Source organism: Ochotona princeps, chromosome 17, assembly GCF_030435755.1.
Source record: "Ochotona princeps isolate mOchPri1 chromosome 17, mOchPri1.hap1, whole genome shotgun sequence".
Lineage (NCBI taxonomy): Eukaryota > Metazoa > Chordata > Mammalia > Lagomorpha > Ochotonidae > Ochotona > Ochotona princeps.
In genome coordinates, this window is record NC_080848.1 from 14,314,318 (window position 1) to 14,335,720 (window position 21,403).

At 47.3% G+C, this 21,403-nt stretch overlaps 2 protein-coding genes across 31 annotated transcripts in view; one reads left to right on the plus strand and one right to left on the minus strand.

The window, feature by feature from the left end:
* MAPT (microtubule associated protein tau) overlaps positions 1-2,057 on the plus strand; it is a 73,033-nt gene extending 70,976 nt beyond the window's left edge. For all 23 annotated transcript variants that reach the window (XM_058675624.1, XM_058675623.1, XM_058675621.1 and 20 more), the window contains one exon: positions 1,447-2,057. In XM_058675624.1, coding sequence (XP_058531607.1) covers positions 1,447-1,662 — 216 coding nt within the window. In that variant the 3' untranslated portion in view covers positions 1,663-2,057. The remainder of the gene's footprint in view (positions 1-1,446) is intronic.
* Positions 2,058-7,240: 5,183 nt separating this feature from the next.
* The window catches only part of KANSL1 (KAT8 regulatory NSL complex subunit 1), a 176,875-nt gene continuing 162,712 nt past the window's right edge, over positions 7,241-21,403 (minus strand). For 6 of the 8 annotated variants that reach the window (XM_058675336.1, XM_058675332.1, XM_058675333.1 and 3 more), the window contains 8 exons: positions 14,410-14,592; positions 13,821-14,009; positions 13,336-13,484; positions 9,702-9,823; positions 9,149-9,206; positions 8,825-8,937; positions 7,827-8,079; positions 7,241-7,528 (listed from right to left, as the gene is read on the minus strand). In XM_058675336.1, coding sequence (XP_058531319.1) covers positions 7,301-7,528; positions 7,827-8,079; positions 8,825-8,937; positions 9,149-9,206; positions 9,702-9,823; positions 13,336-13,484; positions 13,821-14,009; positions 14,410-14,592 — 1,295 coding nt within the window. In that variant the 3' untranslated portion in view covers positions 7,241-7,300. The remainder of the gene's footprint in view (positions 7,529-7,826; positions 8,080-8,824; positions 8,938-9,148; positions 9,207-9,701; positions 9,824-13,335; positions 13,485-13,820; positions 14,010-14,409; positions 14,593-21,403) is intronic. The other 2 variants (XM_058675338.1, XM_058675339.1) reach the window with 2 other exon arrangements.

A 21,403-nucleotide genomic window follows, 5' to 3' on the forward strand; every position in this document is an offset into this window, starting at 1 on the left:
GGCCAGAGCCCAAGGTTCTGTTGTTTAATCACCTGCCCTAGGTTGATTAGGGATGTCCAGGTCTGGCCCCAGACTGAGTCTGACTTAGTGGCTCTGGACTGGGCCTGAGGGTCTGGGTGAAGGAAGGGCTCAGCCATTGCCTGTACGCCTCTATGGCCCCAAGGGAGCACTGGGCTTGCCACTGCTAGAAGGGTCACTTCAGTAAGATCTGCAACCCCTCCCTGCCTGGTCCCAGCGTTTCTCCTTCAGTAACACTGGATGGAAACAGCCGCATCCTGGGTTGGTTGTGGGACTACGACAATGTTCTGGAAGATCCCTAATGTACTGTAATTAAGAATGTAAAGTCAGAACCACAGACATAGGGCCAGCACTGAAGCATAATGGGTAAAGCTGATGGTGCCAGTACCATCATAGGCACTGGTTCAAGTCCCAGTTGCTCCATTTCCCATCTAGTTGCCTGCTAGTTTACCTGGGAAGGCAGCGGAGCATAGCCCAAGTGCTTGGGTTTATTTACCCAGGTGGGAGACCCTTACCGAAGCTCCCGACTCCTGGCTTCACATCAGCTAAGGTTTGACTCTTATGGCCATTTGAGTGATTCCAGTGGCTGGAGACAGTCTCTCTCTTGTCTTCTGAATAAAAATCTTTGAAAACACAGAGTGGGATCTCCTATCTGTTGATCCATGCATTGAATGCCTACAACAGCCAGGGTGGCCAGGCCCAAGCCAGGAGCCACAGACTGCATCCAGGTCTCCTGAGCCCATCCACTTGAGCCTCCCGAGGAGCACATTAGCAGGAAGGTGGATTGGAAGCAGTGATGAGACTCAATCCCAGAAGCTCCCCTCTGGAATAATTAGTGTTTCAAGCAGTAATGTAACTCTTTGTGCTACAACTCCCATTCAAGAAATGAAGCTGTAAAGGAAATACATAACATTCTTGCCAAAGTTTGTAGCAAGTGGCCTTTCCAATAGGATAATAGGAAAGCCCTGACCCCAAATGAACAAAACTGCCTGTGTAGCTTCACCAGGACCGGCTTTCCTATTTGTCCTCAGCCAGGCCCCCTGCAAAGGAGGCTTGGAGGGTCCACAGAGCCCTGGAATTTGGGCAAGCCCAAGAACACAGAGCCCATGTTTGCCGCTGAGTGGAGAAGCACTGTATCCACCACCTTGGGGGCCACAAGGTGAACACTTGTTTTGCACCCTCCAGCCAGATCTTCCTGTCTGCCACATCTCCAGTATCCTTGGAGGGGCCAGTGTGTCTGCAGGGGCACATGTGTGTATGGCCAACCCCACAGCTTCTCCTTCCATGCTTTTCTTTGCAGTCTGACAGGATTCCCTGAAGTAAAGAACACACACCTTCTGACCTAACAGAGTGGAGTATCTCTGGGGGAGGTGGTGGCACCGCCTGCTCCTCACCTGGTCCTCCTGCTCCCACCCCTTCTCTCTGCAGATCGAGACTCACAAGCTGACCTTCCGTGAGAACGCCAAAGCCAAGACTGACCACGGGGCGGAAATTGTATACAAGTCACCAGTGGTGTCTGGGGACACATCTCCGCGGCACCTCAGCAACGTATCCTCCACCGGCAGTATCGACATGGTGGACTCACCCCAGCTTGCCACGCTAGCCGATGAAGTGTCTGCCTCCCTCGCCAAGCAGGGTTTGTGATCAGGCCTCCTCTGGGGCGGTCACAGTCGTGGAGAGAAGAGAGAGTGAGAGTGTGGGGAAAAAGCGTAATGATCTGGCCTTCCGCCTTCTCCCTCCTCGGCTGCTCCTCACAGATGGGTTAATTGGGTCATCACCTGCCCTGCTTTTGTCACTTGGCTTGGGCTCGTCTTCAAAACCATGATGGGAGAGACAGCTGTTTTCCAAATTAACAGGGGCTTGTAATAAAACAGTTTGCAAACACACGTGGGAACCTGGCCACTCCCAACATTTCCTTGGGCAATTACTTTTGTTTTCCCCCAGAGTGGAAGAGGGAGAAGGAGCGGCTCTGCAAGCTGCCTCTGTTCCCATCTTGGGAGCACGCAGGGGCAGTGGGCAATAAAGCATTTGAAACTTTGGGGGTGTTCATGGAGCCACAGGCAGAGGCTGCTGACCTTGTGTGTGTGTGATGGGACGATGGGGGTGGCAAGGGGCTGGGGAAGAGCAAGATGGGAGGAGAAGCAGACACTACCCCCTGCCGGGTGCCATGGGTAAGGCAAAGGCCCAGGGAGCTACCCACGTCTGACTGTGTGGCCTCCAGTCATTGGTGGCCTGGGGTCTGCAATGGCTCAGTGTGGCCATGGGTGAAGGGAGGATGGTGCCCTATCGATCACCCCCTTACAGAAGACTGAGTTTGGTTTCCTATTCTAGTGTGCTGGTCACCTCCTCTGGCCCTGCAGGGCAGGGGTCTGGAGAGGAAGGGCTTTCATCCTCCCCCCTGCCCCACAAAAACTGTTTTACCCGAGTTCTTCTGAAGGTTGGAATTGCAGCCACGATTCTGGTCACCTCATAGACCTGGGACTTTAGGGCTAACCAGTTCTTTGTAAGGACTCGTGCCTCTTGGGGGGACCCCAACCTGGGGTGCAGGTGCCTCTGGAGGGTGCGGAACTCTGGAGTATGGGTCCTGAGTCTCACTGCTCAGAGCAGCTGCAGCCCCTGGCTGCCCCATCTTGCCTGTGTGTCTGCTGTGAGAGCCCAGTCACTGCCTGTAACCCCTCATGATGTCACCCTCTCCCAAGCCACACACCCACACACACACACACACACACACACACCCCTCTCCCATCCCATGGATCCCGAGGTGCCTCCCACAACCACCCTGTTGACCATGCATGGGTGAGCCAGGTTGGGGCTGGGCCATGACTGGCTCACCTGAAGAGAGCCTTGGCCTGCCAGAGATGACACTGAGATGGGCAGGCAGGGTTTGTAAGGCAACACCACACTCCATCTGTCTCCTACTGCCACCCCAGCTTGTGACCACTGGCCTTGTGGATGGCCCAGCCGCTGTTGAATTCCACGTGCATGTAACCAGCTGCCATGCCCCCTGAAGGGAACTACGTCCCCAGGAAGCTCTTCCCTGAATCCCACCTTTCTGCTGGAGCAGCTGAACATATACATAGACCTGCCCTTCCCTCCCTCCTGTACCTATCGTGCTGTAGTTGGATTCGTCTGTTTATGCTTGGATTCATCAGAGTGATTATGGTAGTGGAAAAAAAAAAAAAAAGAAAAAAAAAAAGAAAGAAAAAAAAAGAAAAAAAAAGCATGTATCTTGAAATGCTTTTGAAGGGGTTTCCAACCCACCCTCACCAGGGTCCTGGTGGCTGAGCTGAGAGTTTACACCAGCAGAGACCAGACGCTGGCCCTAAGGACAGTTCTAGGCTGCAAGATTGGGATACGAGCCAGGGTGTTTTCCCTGGCATGTGCAGGACTCCCTGCTTCCGGGCGGAGAACAGTGAACACGTGGCTGGCTGGCAGCTGCTCCCATGGGGGCACAGCCTGGAGTCCCACAGCAGCCCCGACAGGGAGTTACAGCTCTTGCCACAGCCGCAGACAGCTAAGGAGGCCAAGTGCTCCTGGGAACACAGCGGCAGCCCCAGAAGCTCTGGCAGCAGCCTCCCCAGGGAGGGGTCTTGAGGTCACAGCAGGGATCCAGGTGGCTGGCTGGATGTGCTCTTGGGGCCCAGGCTGCCTGACCAAGGAAGGGTGGCAGTTAGGAGACTGTGTCCTCAGTCTTGGCCAGGGCAGCCGGCCCAACAACCCTGTACAACCCTACCTAGTGCCTGGCCAAGGGGCACAGCCTTGGGCCTTGTTTCATCACCTTTGGTTTGGGTTTAGTTACAGGCAACTCAGCGGCTGGGTAGAGATCTCCATGCCACACCAACTGTCTGGGCCCAGAGCTTTCCATTGAGAGGCTCCCCAGTGTCCTTGAGTCCCAGCTATTCTCTGAAGAGGACATGATGAAGAAACAAAGACAGGTGGCTTCAAAATGGGGTGGTGGTTGGATATGTGACCCCTCCCTCACCATTGCTGCTACTTGGGCCAGGTCCCAATTCTTACACCTCTTCCATGTCCTCTTCTTGCAAGTCCTGGGTCAGAAGAGCAGGGTTAGTGCTGGCAGGAGGATTGCAGAAAGATGGTGAGCTTGGGACTGTAAATAAGGATAGACCCCTCCCAGGCTGGGCATTTGTTCCCTCCCACCAGAGCCAGGGCCCCCAGGGGTGGGTTAGCTGGAACATACTATATACCTGGTTCCTTGAAGTTTCCAATTCACTTTATCACTAGTTCCATGCAAATGGACTTCATTGGTGAAGACTGTTCCGTTTGCCACTGCTTACTGTGCTTCTGGGGGAGGGGGAGAACTGTGCACAAGTTAGCATGGGCAGGAGAAAAGTCAGAGTGCAGCACACTCCCCTGGTAACGGCTTTCTTCATCACCTCAGCCACATTTGCCACAGGGAGATGCCATGCCACTGCTGTGACAAGTCTTTGGAGGGGCTTGCCTTGCTGTGGCAGGAGCCAGCCAGGTCCAGGCCATGTAGGAAAGAACCTGAGATCTGATGGCCTAGGCCAGTGCCCTTTCATAGAGCTCCACTTTCATAATCGCACTGCCTCCAAAGCCCTGGCAAATGTCCCTCCTAGCACTGGTACCTCAACAGCTTCTCTCCTGCTGGCTTGGCTACATGGCCCACTCCCAGGAGCTGGCAGGATGCGTTCCTTATCTCTGTAATCTCCCATGCAACGTCAAGAGTGGGGACCAGGGCAGAGGTGGTCATCAGTTTGTCCCGTTCACTGTCTGTGGCTTCGTGATTCCGATTTCAGCTCTGAAAAGGATTATCCTGGGTCCTGACCCAGAGTCTCACCTCCTAATGGACTTTGCCCCATGAGGCTGCCATGCCGGGCAGAACAATTTCTGGCACCTGCAAGTCCCATGGCTTCTTTGATAATTTTGAGGGTGGGGGGAGGGGAGGGACACGAAATCATCTTAGCTTAGCTTCCTGTCTGTGAATGTCCACATAGTGTACTGTGCATTTTAAGAACGATTTACACTGTTGCTGTACAAGTGAATTTGGAAATAAAGTTATGACTGATTAAATAAGCTCTGCATTCATGGATTCTAAGGATAAGATAATGTCACAGGAAATGGAAGATCCAACTCCTTTTCTCTGTAACTCCTTTAGATAAAAAAAAAAAATCTTAAAAGTGACCTATCATCTGATTATTCCTAATTATGTCAAGGTCATGACACTGACATCTTAGGTTTTTCAGATTCACACCTGAACCCCAAGGGACCCCCTTTTTCTGATGGGCTGACCACTGCAGGCAGGGGTAATGGAGAGCAAGTCTGAGCTGCAACCAGCCCAGCAGCAGGAGGCAGTCTCAGAAATGCTGCCTCACAGGGCCCCACTCTGGGAGACCCAATAGAGCCCCTCTGCTGGAGGCTGCCCTGAGGAGAGGGGAGAGGAGGGCGGGGCGTAGAACAAGGCACATCCCTTCCTCTGGAGATGCTGTAACGCCAGGCAGCAGCAGGTGAGCACCTGTCCAGGCTCTGCAGACTAGCTACTGATCTCATTAACTCAACCCTACACAAATCTGACGGAGAGTGGCAGTTTCTATGAATAAACAACTTAGCGGCACAGAGTTGGCCTCATGAGAGGAAAAGAACCACTGAGAGGCAAGAGACCACTTCACTCAATGAAAAGAGGCAGAGGGTTCACGCAGACACCCTCTGTTCTCGGCAGCCTTGTTGAGGATGCCCCCCTCTCTGGTGACGAGCAGCGACACCAGGATGCAGACTGCCTACCTCAGCACACAGCTCCAGCAGTCACAGCTACCACAGCCCAACATGCCAAGAAACACCTGGCTCACAACATTCTGTAACTCTTTTTTTTTATTATTTTTTTCCATTTTTTCTTCCTTTTTTTTTTAAAGCACAAGTCTGTGCTTTGCGAACAGAATCAAGACATTAACAAAGATCAGCTTCTCTGAAGAAAAGCACTTCTATAGAACAAAGACAGCTACATGTTTCGCTGCCATTACACAGCTCAAAGCAGGAAAAGAAAATATTTACAAAATACAGTTTTTTTTCAATTTTTTTACAATGCTAAAAGGGTTATTCAGAATTTTCAACCTTATAAATAGAAGAAGCACTTTATGCATAGGGATATGGTGCATTATTGTTTTTGAAAGAAACAATGACAAACCCTTTAATTTGCAAACAGAACAACAACAACAAAAAACACACAAAAAAAACCCACTAATGTTGAAAATTGTGAAAAAACCCCAACCATTAGCAGTTTGTCTACTGTTTTTATACGATTACAAAATGGCAGGAAAAAAAAAAGTCCTTCCCCCCACCCCCTTTGGTGATGTGATTATACATGAAACAGGCACAAGGTTAACAAAGGAAGGTGACGTGAGGGATGGAAACCACAGCCAGGATCAGACAATGTTCCACAGGCAGGGGGTGTGTAAACAAGGAGTCCTCGAGGCTGACAGGAAGCAGGGAAGGAAACACAACAAAGTGGACCAGTGAGTAAAACCAAGACCACACAGCAGAGACCAACACTCACTGCCCAAACCCAGGGCACAGGGTCAGAGGTTATATATTCCTAACTACCTTCATAGCCCAGGATAGGTGGTAAGTATGTTCTGAATGGAAGGACTGGGTGTGTGTGGAAGGGGGACCCATGAGGGAAGGGCACAAGGGACAGGCCAGGGGCAACCTGAGCAGCTTACTACAGCTGAGGAATAAGGGTGGAGGAACAGAGCGAAAGGGGATATCTGCTTGCTGAGGGCTCATGAGCACAACCAGCAGCAGAGGTGAAGAGGCAATGGTATGGGGGAATGGGGACCCGGGCCAAAGCTGAGCTGGGCCACTCGTGATGGGGAGAACAGCCCAGGCAGAGTGCCTTGCTGTCCCACCCTAACCTAAAAAAGCCATGCTGAACTGGAGCTTTCCCTTCCCTAGGCGCATTTGGCATTCTACCCTGACCACATGGGTGACAGAGAAGGGTGATCAGCTAACTTCATAAATCCAGTGATTCAACAGTGCAGAGGATACGCCCAGGACCAGGCAAGCAGGGTCTTATCCTGAAATTCTGTTTGCCAACTGGAGAAGTGCTCAGGTGTGTGACAAGAAAACATGGAAACAAAAACAAAACAAAAATCAAAACGAGAAAAAATATCAAAGTAGGATCTAAATTCCTTAAATTCACTAAAAACTGTGAAAATTTCTGGCATATGATGTTTGAATATCAAACGCAGAGATTTCTGAAGCTTTAATGCCAATAGTTACGTAGTCTGTTTAGATGCTTATCTCCCGCTCATCTGTGCGTTGGGCGCTGAGCTGTGACCATCGCTGCCAGATGCCGACTCTTGAGGGGAACCACGGGAGGGGAGGTGGGTGCCACCTCCGCTTCCCGGCCAGTCTTGCTGCCTGAGGTGCGCCGAGTGCAGCGGGAGGCCCGTTCCTGTGCATCCGGCTGGTCCTCACACTCTGCCAGGGGACTGTACGCCAGGGGGAAAGTCCGCCGTTCCCATGGCTGCACGGACTGTGGGCAGACAAGGTGCCTTAATGAGGACCCAATCCAAACCTGCTAGGCCCTGCCCCTGAACCTGTGAATGGGGGTCCATCACCAGTCCCACCTAGAGTTTCTGGGGCTGTCCAAGAAGTACCCTTACATAGTGAGCACCCTTTTAATAATGGCAGATACAGTTCCATCCTATCTTTTGACAGCTAATTTCTAGAGCAATCCTTTGGTCAAAACCGGGAGGTAAAGTCTGTAGTGCTATCCCTCCCCAAACCCAACCTCTACCTGGCTCACTCCATGCAAAGATGGCATCTCTCACCTGTTCATCCAATCCCAGCTCTGGTGTGGAACAGCGGGTGTCTTCACTGGTTAAGTGTCGCAGAGTGTCCCGAGCCACAGGGGTGAGAGGTGCTGAGTGCAGTTCTGGGCTAATGGGGCTCCTGGGGGACTGACCATGGGAAAATTCCGACAAAGAATGGCCACTGCTGACATCGGGCGAGGCGGGCTGGGGGGTGGAAGGGTTGGCACTGCCCAGCTGGGGGGTGGTCCGGCCATCTGATGATCTGTAAGATCTGTGTAGCAAGGAATGCAGATCTGAGTACCTGGGTAATAAGGGATTTCTGACCCGTTCATTACTGGGGGTAGGGGTTAGGGAGAAGGCATGAAAAAAGCCAGCCCCCTCCCCCCCCAAGGGGGCTGAGGCTGACAGCACAGTTCTTTCCTAGGATTCAACAACCTAGTCCTCCCCACTGCTATCTGGAGGGATGGGTGCACAGATGATGCCAAAGAATTGTTGTACCTTCTCATCCCAAGAGTTAAGCAGGGCTGAATGATGCCAAACACAAGCCCTTGCCAAAGCACCTAGTGATTTTGTGGGAGTAAAGAAACAGGTCCAGACCTAGGAAACTGTAGTAGTAATAGTAAAGGTAAAATCCAGAGTCCTAAAACTTTCTCCTTGACAATCTTAGAGCTTCTGCCACTACAGGCAGTAGATGGGAACAGGTAGTTCTATAACTCCAGTGCACTGTCCAGAGGGGGGAGGTCTTCAAAGCTCCTGTGACTCGTTCATCGCCACTCCTACCAGCCCCAAACTCCACAGGTGATCATTACACTTTGTCGACATTAGACAATGGTCACTCGGAAAAGGATCTAGCTTTTGACTATTTATATTCCCACTAGTTGTAAGGACGTTCCACTGTCCACAGAGGAACATTAAGAGCAACTTGGGAAGTGGCAGTTCTGTAGACAAAGAAGCTCCTATATCCCTATCCACCCTCCCTCCCTACAGGTCTTGGGTGCCTGTGCCTTGCTCATCACCTGCTGCCACGTCGCTGGGGTGGTACACTTGTAGTCCACAGCCACCGTGCCCTCTCCATTTCCTCACATTTGGCATGTAGGGCGGCAAAGGCTGCATCAGAGAGATCCTCGATCTGCAACAGAGCAACTTCAATGATATCCTCATTTCTCTAGCAAGCGTGTTAAGTATGGGCAGACTGACTCTAAAACCAGCCCCTACCACTGCAGGCTCTTCCCTGCAGGACAGGACTATAGAAATGGCATCTGAAACTCCCAGGTCTGGAGACACGTGAAGTATGTGCACCTGTGTATATTCTTCTAAAAGAGGAAAGACCATGCCCTTACCTCCTCATTCTCCTCATCAGGACTCCCCTTCAGAGACTGAAGATCAACCTCCCGCCAGCTGCAAAATAAAGAAGGAACAATGATGAGACCCATGCAGGTTACAGCATGGGGTAGGATCTACAGTGTCTCTGCAGTGTCAAGTACACAGGCCTGAGCCTTTGGGTGAGCACTGCTTCCTTACCTTTATCAGAGTCCCGCACCCAAATGTCCATAACGACTCATAACAGAAAAATCTGGGTGGCAGTTGGGTTGGGAGACTGGGACAGGCTTAAGCAATGGAAAGATTCAGGAGCGACATATAGCTCAGATACAATATATATGTGTTAGCATACACATTTTAGACCAATTAATAGTCACTGGACTATCAGGTTGTGATCTTTGGTTGGTGCAGCCACATACAGGACAGAAAGACAGTAATATATCAAAACAATTCCACTATTAGGTCACTCCTTTCCTAAAAACAGGAGGTAGGCCAAAGAGGGCTGGGGCCCATGCTTGGTCTGGGACATGGGGCAATGACAGGAAGGAGAAGGCATGATTTTAAGGTTACTACCTGGGAGTAAGGATCTCCTTGTATTGCAGCTTCTCTACCCGGGTTGTTGCAGCAACAGACATTGGGATGACAATGTTGTTAATATCGAATGAGCTCTCTCCCCTTCTCCTCCTTACTGGCTGCTGTAAGACAAAGCTAAGTTTAAAGGAAGGCACAACTCTACAAACATCACATCATTCATCCATCCAAGATTTAAGCAAGCCAAGACCACCATTCCTCAGGCACTTGGGTTTCTGAGTACCCAGCTGTCAATGTGGCAGTTGCTCAAACCTAGGAAGTGATTTTCAACAGCAAATCTCTCAGAGGCGTAAGTGGGTGGTCCCAAAGAATAATTCCCCATTTCCACAAACCCAGGATGTGCTCTTCCTTCAGGCACTCATGTGAGAAAGAGACTTTTCAATTTTACAGCAGTGAGCATCCCCAGGTCTTAAGCTAAGAGCTGGGGTTCCTATTCCTCCATCAATAGCTCTCCTTTCAGATCTTTCTGTTTTTCTCTTATCTCCATCACTTAAGACTTACATGGGTCCCAAGAGCAATGCTTTAATTAAGCCTGTGGTTGACTCTTCCAATTTCAATGCTGAACTGCCTTATCCTGAAAACTGCCCAAAGGATGAGCCCATTTCAGTAGACTGTCGAACCCTGGATACGGTGGAAATGATTCTTCCTTGGTGAGCTGAACTTTTCAGCTGAATCTGTACCTGCCGTCTGCTCAACCCTTAGGGCACTTCCCTTGTGCTCCTATATTTGAGGAAACAGCAAAGAGCCTTCCAGCTGTACAACAGAGATGAATGGATGGAAACACAGTTCACGCTTCAGGAGAAAAGAAATCTACTTCTATAGGAAGTGGATAACATCAGACCCTTGGGGGAAACAGGACTTTCAACTGACCCAGTACCAGAAGTGGAGGTGGGCATTTCTAGTAACTGGTAGATCAAGGGGGGGGGGGGGGGAATAAAGTAAGGAACCAAATGTTGGGTCTCTCAGACGTAAGAAAAGGTCTACCAGCTGCTTCCTCCCCAGACAGCAAACAGCCTATCTACACGGAGACAGACTGTTAAGTGAGCTGTGAGAGGCTTGAGGCAAACAGTGGGATGACAAACAAGCTGCCATGGCAACGATACAGCTGAAAACCCCTAGGAGGCTGCCCTTACATGCAAACCACTAGCTGTAGTTAGCTTACGGGGCAGGGTTTAGTGAAGAAAGAGCTCCTGCTCTACAACTCAGCCCTCAATCCTCTGTTCCCAGAGGGTGACAGAGGATTTATTCAGCAACCCAGGATACCCTCAGAGAACACTAAAAATCAGCTATTCCTGGCTAGGGTTTCAGCTGGCATTTATTTCTTTCTCAAGAAAATGAAGCTTATCTGCTACTGATCTCACCAAGTAGGTTAACTGTATAACCTAATTGGTTGAAGAGGCTTACACTAGCCTGACCTGGCTGAGTTACATCCAGAGGCCTCTGCCACGGAAGTGGATGTCTCACTACAGGAAGCTTTAAGATACCTTTCTCTGCATCTTTGTTGTATTGCCACCCCCCTCCTCCAATTTTCCAGGCTGCTGTTAGTGCTTCCAGGGGAGAATGACTGGAAGGCGCAGGTTGAGGGACTGCCCCTCATCCTCTACTTGGACTCTTGAAATGCTGTCAGCTATTCATCTGGTGAAGTTTAACTATTCTTTCACATTTACAGCTGGAGGTAAAGAGCAGGTCAAGAGAATGGAAAGTGTGTCCCAAGCCTGGCTGTACATCAGATTCGGTACTTAAAAAAAAAAAAAAAAGAAAAAGAAGAAACAGTTGTAGCAATCTCCCATCCTTCCTCTGATCTCAGTGCCGTTTCCCTAAGGTGCTCAGGTGGCTGATACAGCCACTCACTCTTGTGAAGTACTGCTGTGACTGTCCCACCCATCCTCTGGCTTCTCTTTGTGCCTCCAATTAGCTGGCCTCTCATGCTATTACTAAATAAATCCAAATTCCTTGTTAAAAACTTGACAGTACAAACCTTAAGTGCTGTACAGAATTTATACTCAATGAAAAGGAAAACAAAAATTCCAAATGATTCAGGTCTCAACTGACCTTCTCCAGAGGACTGGCATGTCAGAAAAATTTTAACTATGTGCTAGATTCAGGGTTAATTTTTTAAAAACCAGAATCAGATAATCTTAATACTCTTTGATTATGTTAAATCTTCTGTTGGAATGTAACTGTAAGTCTGAGGGACATCAGACACCTGCACAGATGACCTTGGTATGTAGCAAAGGTACAGAGGGGAGTCCAGGTCTGATTTGTAAGAGCAAAGGAGAAAACAACGCAAATTCCTACCTGGTCGCTGGAGCCTACTGAGTGCATGCTGTAGAGCTTCATGAAGTGCCTGTGCAAGGCCCCAACCCTGCCTCCACTAGCATGGGTACACTAGTAAGGGAGCTGCCTCTGCAATTAGACTGCCTGGGCTTGAATCACAATGAAAACCCTCACAAACTGCCTCATCCCATGCCATATACTTCATCTTGGAAAGCCTCAGTTTTTTATGCCCACAAATGGAAATTCCTAATACCACCTGTATTTCACAGGATGAAATGGGATAACACACATAAAGCACTTATCACGGGAATATGGTACAGTCCAATAAACACTACAGGTGAGAGTTCTATAATTACTCTTATTCTCACCATTACAGAAAGGACCTTCGCTGGGTATAGAGCAGCTATGAGTGTATTGTGTGAGAGGGCACATCTTGAGGGATTTACCACATTAGAATAAAATCAATGGGACTGTGTGCAGAGTGGCTGCACGAACTGCTCTGTGGATAGAGTGTGGGACTACTGTAAAAGCCCACTGGTGAGAAATGTTCCTGAAAGGGCCTGCTGCTCAATTCATAGCTGTTGAACTGTTAAAACCACTTGAGTAAGACCCTCGGAGCATGCCCCACAACAGGGACCTGGGGTGGGTGGGAAACTGGGTTGGGCTTCTCCCTTAAAACCCCCTTTTCCTCAGATACATGAAGGAAACAATGTGGAAATAATAGTCTTACCCACTTTCCTGTAGCCCTTGAACCTTTTTACCCTAATTAACTATGTAAAGATTCTCAACAATAAAAAAAATGGAAAAAGAAAAAAAAAGAAGAAGAAAGGGCCTGCTGCTGTGGATCTGTCACTCTGTGTGTGCATAAAAACACGGACTCATCTAGTTCTCTCCCTTCTAGAACACAAATATCCACGATTTACTCTTAGTATTACATTTAGACCCAGCAGGAGAGTACAGACGAGGGAATCAAATGTTTCCAATGTCTATAGGCCTCTATCTCTTCGCTGTTCTTCCCGCTCATGGTCACCTTTTGGGGCCAACAGATAAGGGGCCATGCCACTGAGATCTGTATGAAACTTAACCTCAAATATTTTGAACAGTCATAAACCACCTTAAAAATGTCTCTACCATGCCTTCTATGGATGGCTCAACAAAGATCCTTCGCTACAATAAAAAACAACCTCAGAGAATGTCAGGTACTACACCACTTCTGATTTTAAAATGCTGCACACAAGGATGAGCCGAGTCCCCGCACATGCCCACCACACCTAGTGTCCGTCAGCATGGGGTTTAACTTCAGGAGGGCCCATGTGGCCAACTGCACACAGGTACTTACAGATGTGCTGGCTGTAACCTGTGCACTGGAGGTGGTGGGTGCTGAGGAGTCTGATGAAGTGGAGAGTTGTCGCACCAACGGACTGTGTGGCTGATGGTGGGCAGCTGCCAAGTAGCTTGAACTGCTAATATCTGTGTGATGCTTCAACACTGTGGAAGTCAACAGAAAAGGGAGGAATACACAGCTATCTTAACCAGCTCTACTTCTAAGAGAAGCTAGGAATGCCAGCAATATACACTAAAGGCAAACATTATAGCGTTTAGCCTAAAGGTGAAGCAAACTGGTTGATGGGCGTAAGGGGCTGGGTAGAGGTTGCTAAAGCCAAAGAAGTGACCTGCATTTAGAAGCAGCAGTGTGTCCAACTACTCTGCCTTCCTAGAAGGTGAAGGGCAAAGCTGGCGGCAGTTCAGATAAGCTTGGGCTGCACCCAAAAGCACTGAGCAAGTGCAAATGCAGGTAGGTAGCAGTGCTGGGCCTGACCCTACCTTCACTTCTCTCAGATGAATGGTCTCGCAATCTCATTTTGCTGTGGTTTGGGTCATGCACAGGTAGCGGTGGGGTGAGCAAGCGCTCTGCTTTTGGTGCAGTCACTCGCTCCACCATGGGCACGGCCCCCATATCGTCTAAGTGCTGCCTGTGGGTCCTGTCAGGCCGAGTTTGGTGATGGGACAGCTCTGAAGAGGGGAACAGAAAAAGAGCTGTGAAATACCTCCCCTCAAATCTTTTCTTACATCCATGGCAGCAGGATAGTCCTTTGGGACCGAAGCTTCTAGTCAATAGCACAATGGCTAGGACAAGCACAAGAAGCCCACAATCCAAGAGACATGACAGCAGCCTTCAGCCTCTGCTCTTGAGTGGAGCCAATGTTACATCCCCCAAACCATGGCGTCTGGAATAGTTTTCAATGTTCACCCAAGAGCAAGGCCCACAGAGTGGTAGACTGAGCTGAATTTGTTATTAGTCAACTGGATTTTTCAACCGCAACATACTAGTACAGCAAACTGACACTATGGGAATGTAAAAGCAATGAGGAATGACTGGGACACCAGGACTTCCTGATTCAGTAAAACTTACTGGCAGTTGTCAGGAAGGAGTTGACCAACTTGTGCCTGTCTTTACGAGCTGGATCTGGCAGGCTGCCTGGCACTGGTGCTCTGTGCTTAAGTGAAAACTTTTTAGGAGGTTTGATTTTGTCAAAAGGTTTGTTATGCCACTGAGATTTCAGCATGCTCTGGAAGTGCAGGCTTGTGGGAACATCTGCAAGAAACACAAGCACCACATGTCAGTCCCAACACTTGGCCTCAGGGCTCTCCTCCTCACACAGCTGCACTCACCACCTTGCCAGTGGTCAAGATTTACATCATCTCCTCTATTTGTGCAAGATCCACTTGCATGAAATTTACTGAAGGTCATTCTTTTACTTACGTTTGCCTTTACAGTTCCAAGGGAAGATGGGGGACCCAAAACACCTTTAGTTAAATGAAGTTTCATTGTTTCTATATTCCTCTAAGCTCACTGACTTCATTGGTTTGAAAAATGCCCTTTTCTAATTTTCTAGAGATCTCAAAAACACTTGAAAACTATTTCCACTAATGTAGCACTAATCTGATGTATTCACTGAACATATATTTATGAGGTGTCTACAATGTTGCCAGGTACTATACGAGTACCACATTCTGCCCATTCCCTCAAATGCTATTTTTCTTTTTTCTCACTACCTCCTACCTGGAGATTATCTAGATTTTGTATCTGACTAAATCTTTAAAAAATTCTTTTAAATTTCATTACCTTTATTTTGAACACTGTTTCTTAGAATATTTTTCCAAGATTATGATCTTGAGTAATTTCTTCAGAAAAGAGATTTCTATATTTAGAACTGTTTTCCTTATCCATCTTTAAAGCTAATCTTCCATGGTCTTCTAATATTCAGTGCTGTACAAACAAGGGGATTTGACTCTAGGTGGTCTGGTTTTTGTCTTTTGTAAACTAGACAAAAAGAACAACAAATGTCTTCAAGTGTCTTGCTGTTGGCATGGCAATGACACTGTAAACTAATGGGAGAAGATCTGACATTAATCTGCCTTCATTTCACAAATGCAACATCTCCACTTATCTGTATTTGTACTAGCACATAAATATTAAAATTAATTTTATAGATATTAATTGAATTTTAAAATGGCAATCTTGTATCTGATAATCTTAAACCTTCACATGATTTTGTGTGTGTAAATGCCATCTGCTTATCAGAGATTGTGCTATATCTTTCTTATCTGGATAATATTTCTCTTTCTTTTTAAAAAGATTATTTTTATTTTTTATTGGAAAGTCAGATACACACAGAGGAGAAACAGAGGAAGATTTTCCGTCCAATGATTCACTCCCCAAGCAGCTGTGACAGCTACAGCTGAGCAGATCTGAAGCCAGGAGCCAGGAGCCTCTTCTGGGTCTTCCACGCAGATGAGGGTCCCAAGGCTTTGGGCCGTCCTCTCCTGCTTTCTCAGGCCACAAGCAGGGAGCTGGATGGGAAGTGGGGCCCCAGGATTAGAACTGACGACCATATGGGATCCTGGCGCGTGCAAGGTGAGGACTTTAACAACTAAGCTATCAGGCCGGGCCACCTCCTCTCTTCAAGATTTATTTAAATTTTTTTAAACTGAAAAGTCAGATTTACAGACAGGAGAGACAGAGAGGAAAGATCTTCCATCCGCTGGTTCACTCCTCACGGGCTGGAGCTAAACCGATAAGAAGCTACGCACCAGGAGGCTTCTTTCAGGTTTCTCACTTGGCTGCAGGGTCCCAAGGACTTGGGCTGTCCTGGACTGCTTTCCTGGGTCACAAGCAGGGAACTGGAGGGGAAGCGGGGCGGCCGGGACATGAACCAGTTCCCAAATGGGATCTGGGCGTATGTAAAATGAGGACTTTAGCCACTGAGTTACCACACCAGGCCCGATAACTTATTTCTTGATCTATCAGTTAGTTTGAGTAGGGCCTGCAACAATGACTCATGCTTTTAATATTTGATACTTCATCACCGACAGCAAGATGCGAGTCTTTCTTGAGTTCTGCGAAGCTTTCCAGGTCATTTTAGTGTAAAAGCAGCACACGGACTCAAGCTCTCAGTTCCTTAAGCAGTAATTGAGCACCAGGGACATCGTCCCACCCCCAGCCTGAATGTGCACCACTGCTTCACCATGCAGTGAAACTCCCAACACTGCTTAGAAGGCACTGGTGGAGTGGCATAAGCAAGAACAAAGGAAGGAAACGTCACTTGGCTACTTCAAGATGCATCCAAATTAATCATCAAGACAAACATCAGGGTCCTAATTTCTACTCTGTCCACTTCAACTCTAGACAAACCACTTCTTCTAAATAGCTTTCATGCATGTACTTTGAGATTTTATTCTGTTTTCCATCTTTCAAAAATCACTGCAGGGGCCAGGACTGCGGTACATCAGATTAAGCTGCCTCCTCATGTTGGCATCCACGCTGACACCAGAATGTCAGCAAGAGTCTTGTCTGCTCGGTGTCTGATCCAGTTTCTTGCTAATGCTGCTGGGAAATCAGCCAATGATAGCCCAAAGACTTGGGCCCATGTCAGCCACTTGGGAGATGCAGAAAGACCTGATTCCTGGCTTTGACCTGGCTGTTTTGTCCACTTGGGAAGTGAACCAGCAATGAAGAAAAATACTCATAATCCATCTCTTCTCACTTTCTACTCTGGCTTTCCAACAAATGCTGGGGAAAAAAAAAACCAACTATATATCTCACCACTGAGAGTATGTGTTCTTTCTTCTCCAAAGCTATTAATACTCATTCTACGAAAACTAGACTTTTCTTTTTAAAAAGATTTCTAAAGATAAGTTCAATTTGAGAAGCAGAGTACAGAGGAGGTCCTTCCATCCACTGATTCACTCCCCTATCTGAAGCCAGGAGCTAAAATTCTCCTTCAGGTCTCCCCACATGGGTGCACATGCCCAAGGCCTTGGGCCTCCTCTGCTGCTTTCCAAGGCCATAAACAGGAAGCTGAATTGGAAGCAGCAGCTGGGACACAAACTGGCACCACAGGCAGAGGCTTAGCCTACTATGCCATGGCACTGGACTCTCAAGTTTCTGAATATTTACAGTTTGGAGGGAGGAATAAATTTACTTCATCAAACTCAGTCTTATGTGATAGGCACTATGTTTATTCTTCATGCCTGTATCATTTAATCTACACAGTAATTTCATGAGGTAAGCAATATGATGTTTACGTTCAAGATAGCAAACAACCTTAGAGGGGGTGATTAACTATGTCCAAGGTTACACAGTTTAATTGAATTAAGATCTAACATTCAAATATGGGTTGATTACATTCTCAATGCCTACACACTCTCACGGACTAAAAGGATATAGAGGCTTAATTCATGGCAAAGCCTGACATTTGTCAGATTTATTCCCAAGGAAGATGAAAGGATACAGAGTTGTGCAGCATTAAAATCATCAATTGAAAGGCGGAATGAGAGGGGTGAGACAGGGTGGTAGACATGCTACACCACAGGATTCCCTCCACAAATTCCCTTGCCCAACAGTCAGTGCCAGGCCAGGTGGAGGACAGGAGCTCCACTCAGGCCCTTAGCTGCTGCCTCCTCAGAACAATGCCAGAAAGGCAGAACCGAGACTCAGCCTGGCTTTCTGACAGGAGATGCAGGTCATCCCAGGGACCGACAGCTCATCCTGGTTCCAGTCACAGAACACATTAAACACTCTTTCGTAATATATACAATGGGTTTCATGATATGCTAAAGAACAAGTTTGAATTATGGGGCTTCCCAGGACAGGAACAAGAACAAGCAAATTAAATAGCCAACATCCTCAGGGATTTTATCCCCAACCTGAAAGACCTCTCTGAGAGTAACTACTGTAGCTTAAGGTGATTCAAAAAGTTAATCTTTCATCTGCAGGAACTTGCATCCCATATGGGTGTCTGTTCATGTCCTGGCTGCTCCATTTCCAATCAGCTCCCTGCTTACTTTCAGGGAAAGCAGCAGAGGATGGCCCAAGTCCATGGAACCGTGCACCTGCATGGGAGAGTCTGGCTATTGTGCTTGATTTGGTTCAGCTCCAGCCACTGCAGCCCTCTGAGGAATTAATCAGTGGATGGAGGATCTTTGTCTCACCTTCTCTCTGTAAATCTGTCCTTCAAATAAAAATAAAAACATAAAACATACATTAAAAACAAATTCTGGAGGAATAGGCATTTAGCCAGGTACTTAGAATGACAGTTAAGAAACCCACATTCTCACACTTGGGTTTAAGATCTGCTTCTGGGTTGTGACTCTAGAGCTGGAGTCCTACGACCACAAGGATTGCAATCCCAGCTCCTGTCCTCTGGATCCAGACTGGGCATTTGCACAGTGAACCCATGGATGAGACCTCGTTCTACCTCTCAAACAACAGATAAGAAAATCCATTAATTCCCATTTCTAAAACAGCTATGTGGAAAAAAAAAAAAAAAGAACCACAAAACCATCCCATCAATTAATAATCTAAAATAGTGCAGTGGTACTGATGGTAAAGATTCTCTGCTCTAATTCAGAGGGGACAGGGAACGTGTTGGAATACAGCACTGCCTAGAAGTCTGTCATTCAGAATAACCTGAAAGGGGAGGCTGAGCCAAATTTGTAGATGGCTCAAGAAATAGGAACATTTCCTATAGCCCTGTCAGCTCAATTATCCTCATGTAAAAGGACTCCAAAAGCAGAGTAATTTTATTTTTTCCTTTTTGTATTTCCTATTGTTCTCCCAAGCTACAACAAAATGAGGGGAAAACCAGAGAAGAGACACAAGAGATTTGGATATGCTGAAAACAGTCAGTAATCGGAAACAGGTCTGTCTCAAATCTAGGTGCCATCACTGAAAAGAAGGAAACAGCAAGAACAAGTAACACTTAAGTGGAGTTCATAATTAAAATCCGGCAGCAGGGTGAGGAAGAGCTGGTTGCACTCTAGTATATTTGAGCTTTCTTCACTCTGTCTGCGATCGACACAGCTAACACATCATTCCTAGAGGGCAACTACAGATAGTTACTATCCATCAGTCTCAGTAGGCACAAGGGAAAAGAAAGGACATCTTCTTGTTATTGTTAGACAACTGCTGAATCTCTAGATTTTGGCAGGCTGAATTAATGACTCAATGGAAATCCCCTCTCCCCTTACTTAAATGGAAACTGGCATGATTGTAGAACACCTCCTTTGTCCTAGAGTTGAGGCACTAAGCAGAAGCAATAGTAACTTCCCCTCTAAACTGTCTGAATAAGCACTGAGGGATAAAACTGTTTGAGGGACTCAGGATGCTATAAGTCTATGTTTTCTTTTAACTGTTCCCACTTAAAAACAAACAGGAATGGGGATGGGTTGGTGGTATAGCACACCAATCCTCCTCATGCAGCACTGTATCCCAAGAGAGTGCTGGTTCAAATTCTTGCTGCTCCAGTTCCAATTCAGCTTCACGCTGATGATCTGGGAAAGCAGTAGAGGATGGCCCAATACCTTGGGCCCTGGCACCCACATGAAAGGCCCAGAAGCTCCTTGCTTTGGATTAGCTCATCTCTGGCTGGTTTGGCCATATGGGGAATGAACCAATGGATGGAAGATTCTCTCTCTTGCTCTGTAACTGTTTTCAGATAAATAAATGTTTAGGGAGGGGGAAAAAAAGGAGGACCAGGAACCTGTTTACATTCACTAATCAGTGAACAAGACTGATCTCACAGGTACTACAGGTGTGCACGCCCACTCTTAGAGAATAGTAGTTAACACATGAAATATGTAGAGAATTAGAAATCTGAAACAAACACAGGATCTCAAAGTAAAATACAGAATAGGATACAGAAGTACACTCGAGAGTGATCCATTCAAAGAATTTCCTAAATTCCATTACCTGCATAGGCAGTGGGATTCAACTGTTAGTACCAAAGAAGATACTACAGTTCCTTATGAGGCAGTTAACAGGAAAATAAAACTGATTAATATATATTGTATCTCAAGTTACTATTTCTGCAAACAAAAGCTTTATGAGAAAACCTCGGCTTAGGCCCACCACAGACTGACATCCCATGATTCACTTGGCTGTTTACCTGCTACTTCCCACCATTTTCTCAAGCACACTTTATCAGGGTGTTTGTATTGCTCACTTCCTCCTCCTGCAGGACAGTTATGGGAGCCTAATCAGTACTGTGGCCTGGTCCCTAAAGAGCACAGATACTCAGCACCAGCAGGTGGCGTGCTTATTAAGCTGTTTACACAAAGTTCACATTCTCAGGATTGTACATACTTAACTGATTAGGTGAGTGATAAGGAAGCAAAGCCCTTCATGCTGCAGTCTGGAGAGATTACACCCTAACACCTCCATCTTTCACAGCCAGGCACAAAGCTGCCCATAATGACACATTCATTGCATTTCTATCCCATCTAGACACATTTAGTGAGGCATGGCAGGCAGCAGACAGAATTTAGGATGAATAGAAACCGTTGGACTTAATTCTAAAACTATACAAAGCAGCTAGCAGACATCAAACAATGTTTGGGGGCTTGTCATGGTAGCCTAGTGGTTCAAGTCCTCGCCAACCATGTGTTGGGATCCAATTTGGGCACCGGTTTGCTTGTTCCCCATCCAGCTCCCTGCTTGTGGCCTGGGAAAGCAGTGGAGGATGGCCCAAAGCCTTGGGACCCTGTACCCTTTGGGAGACCCAGGAGAAGCTCCTGCTTCCTGGCTTTGGATTGGCTCACCCCTGGCCGTTGTGGCCACTTGGGGAGTCAATTGGTGCACGGAAAGTCTTCCTTCTCTGTGTATCTGACTTTGCATTAAAAAAAAAAAAAAAAAAAAAAAAAAATATATATATATATATATATATATCAAGGCTGTTGTTAGAAAGTGTGTGTGTGTGTGTGTATGAGAAGGAAAAGCAGTATTCTGGGGAATGAAAATAAACATTGCATGGTACTATGGCACACTGGATGGTGTCATGGCACAATGCGTTAAGTCACCCACCACCTGTAAAGCCAGCAACCCCTAACAGAGCACTGGCTGTATT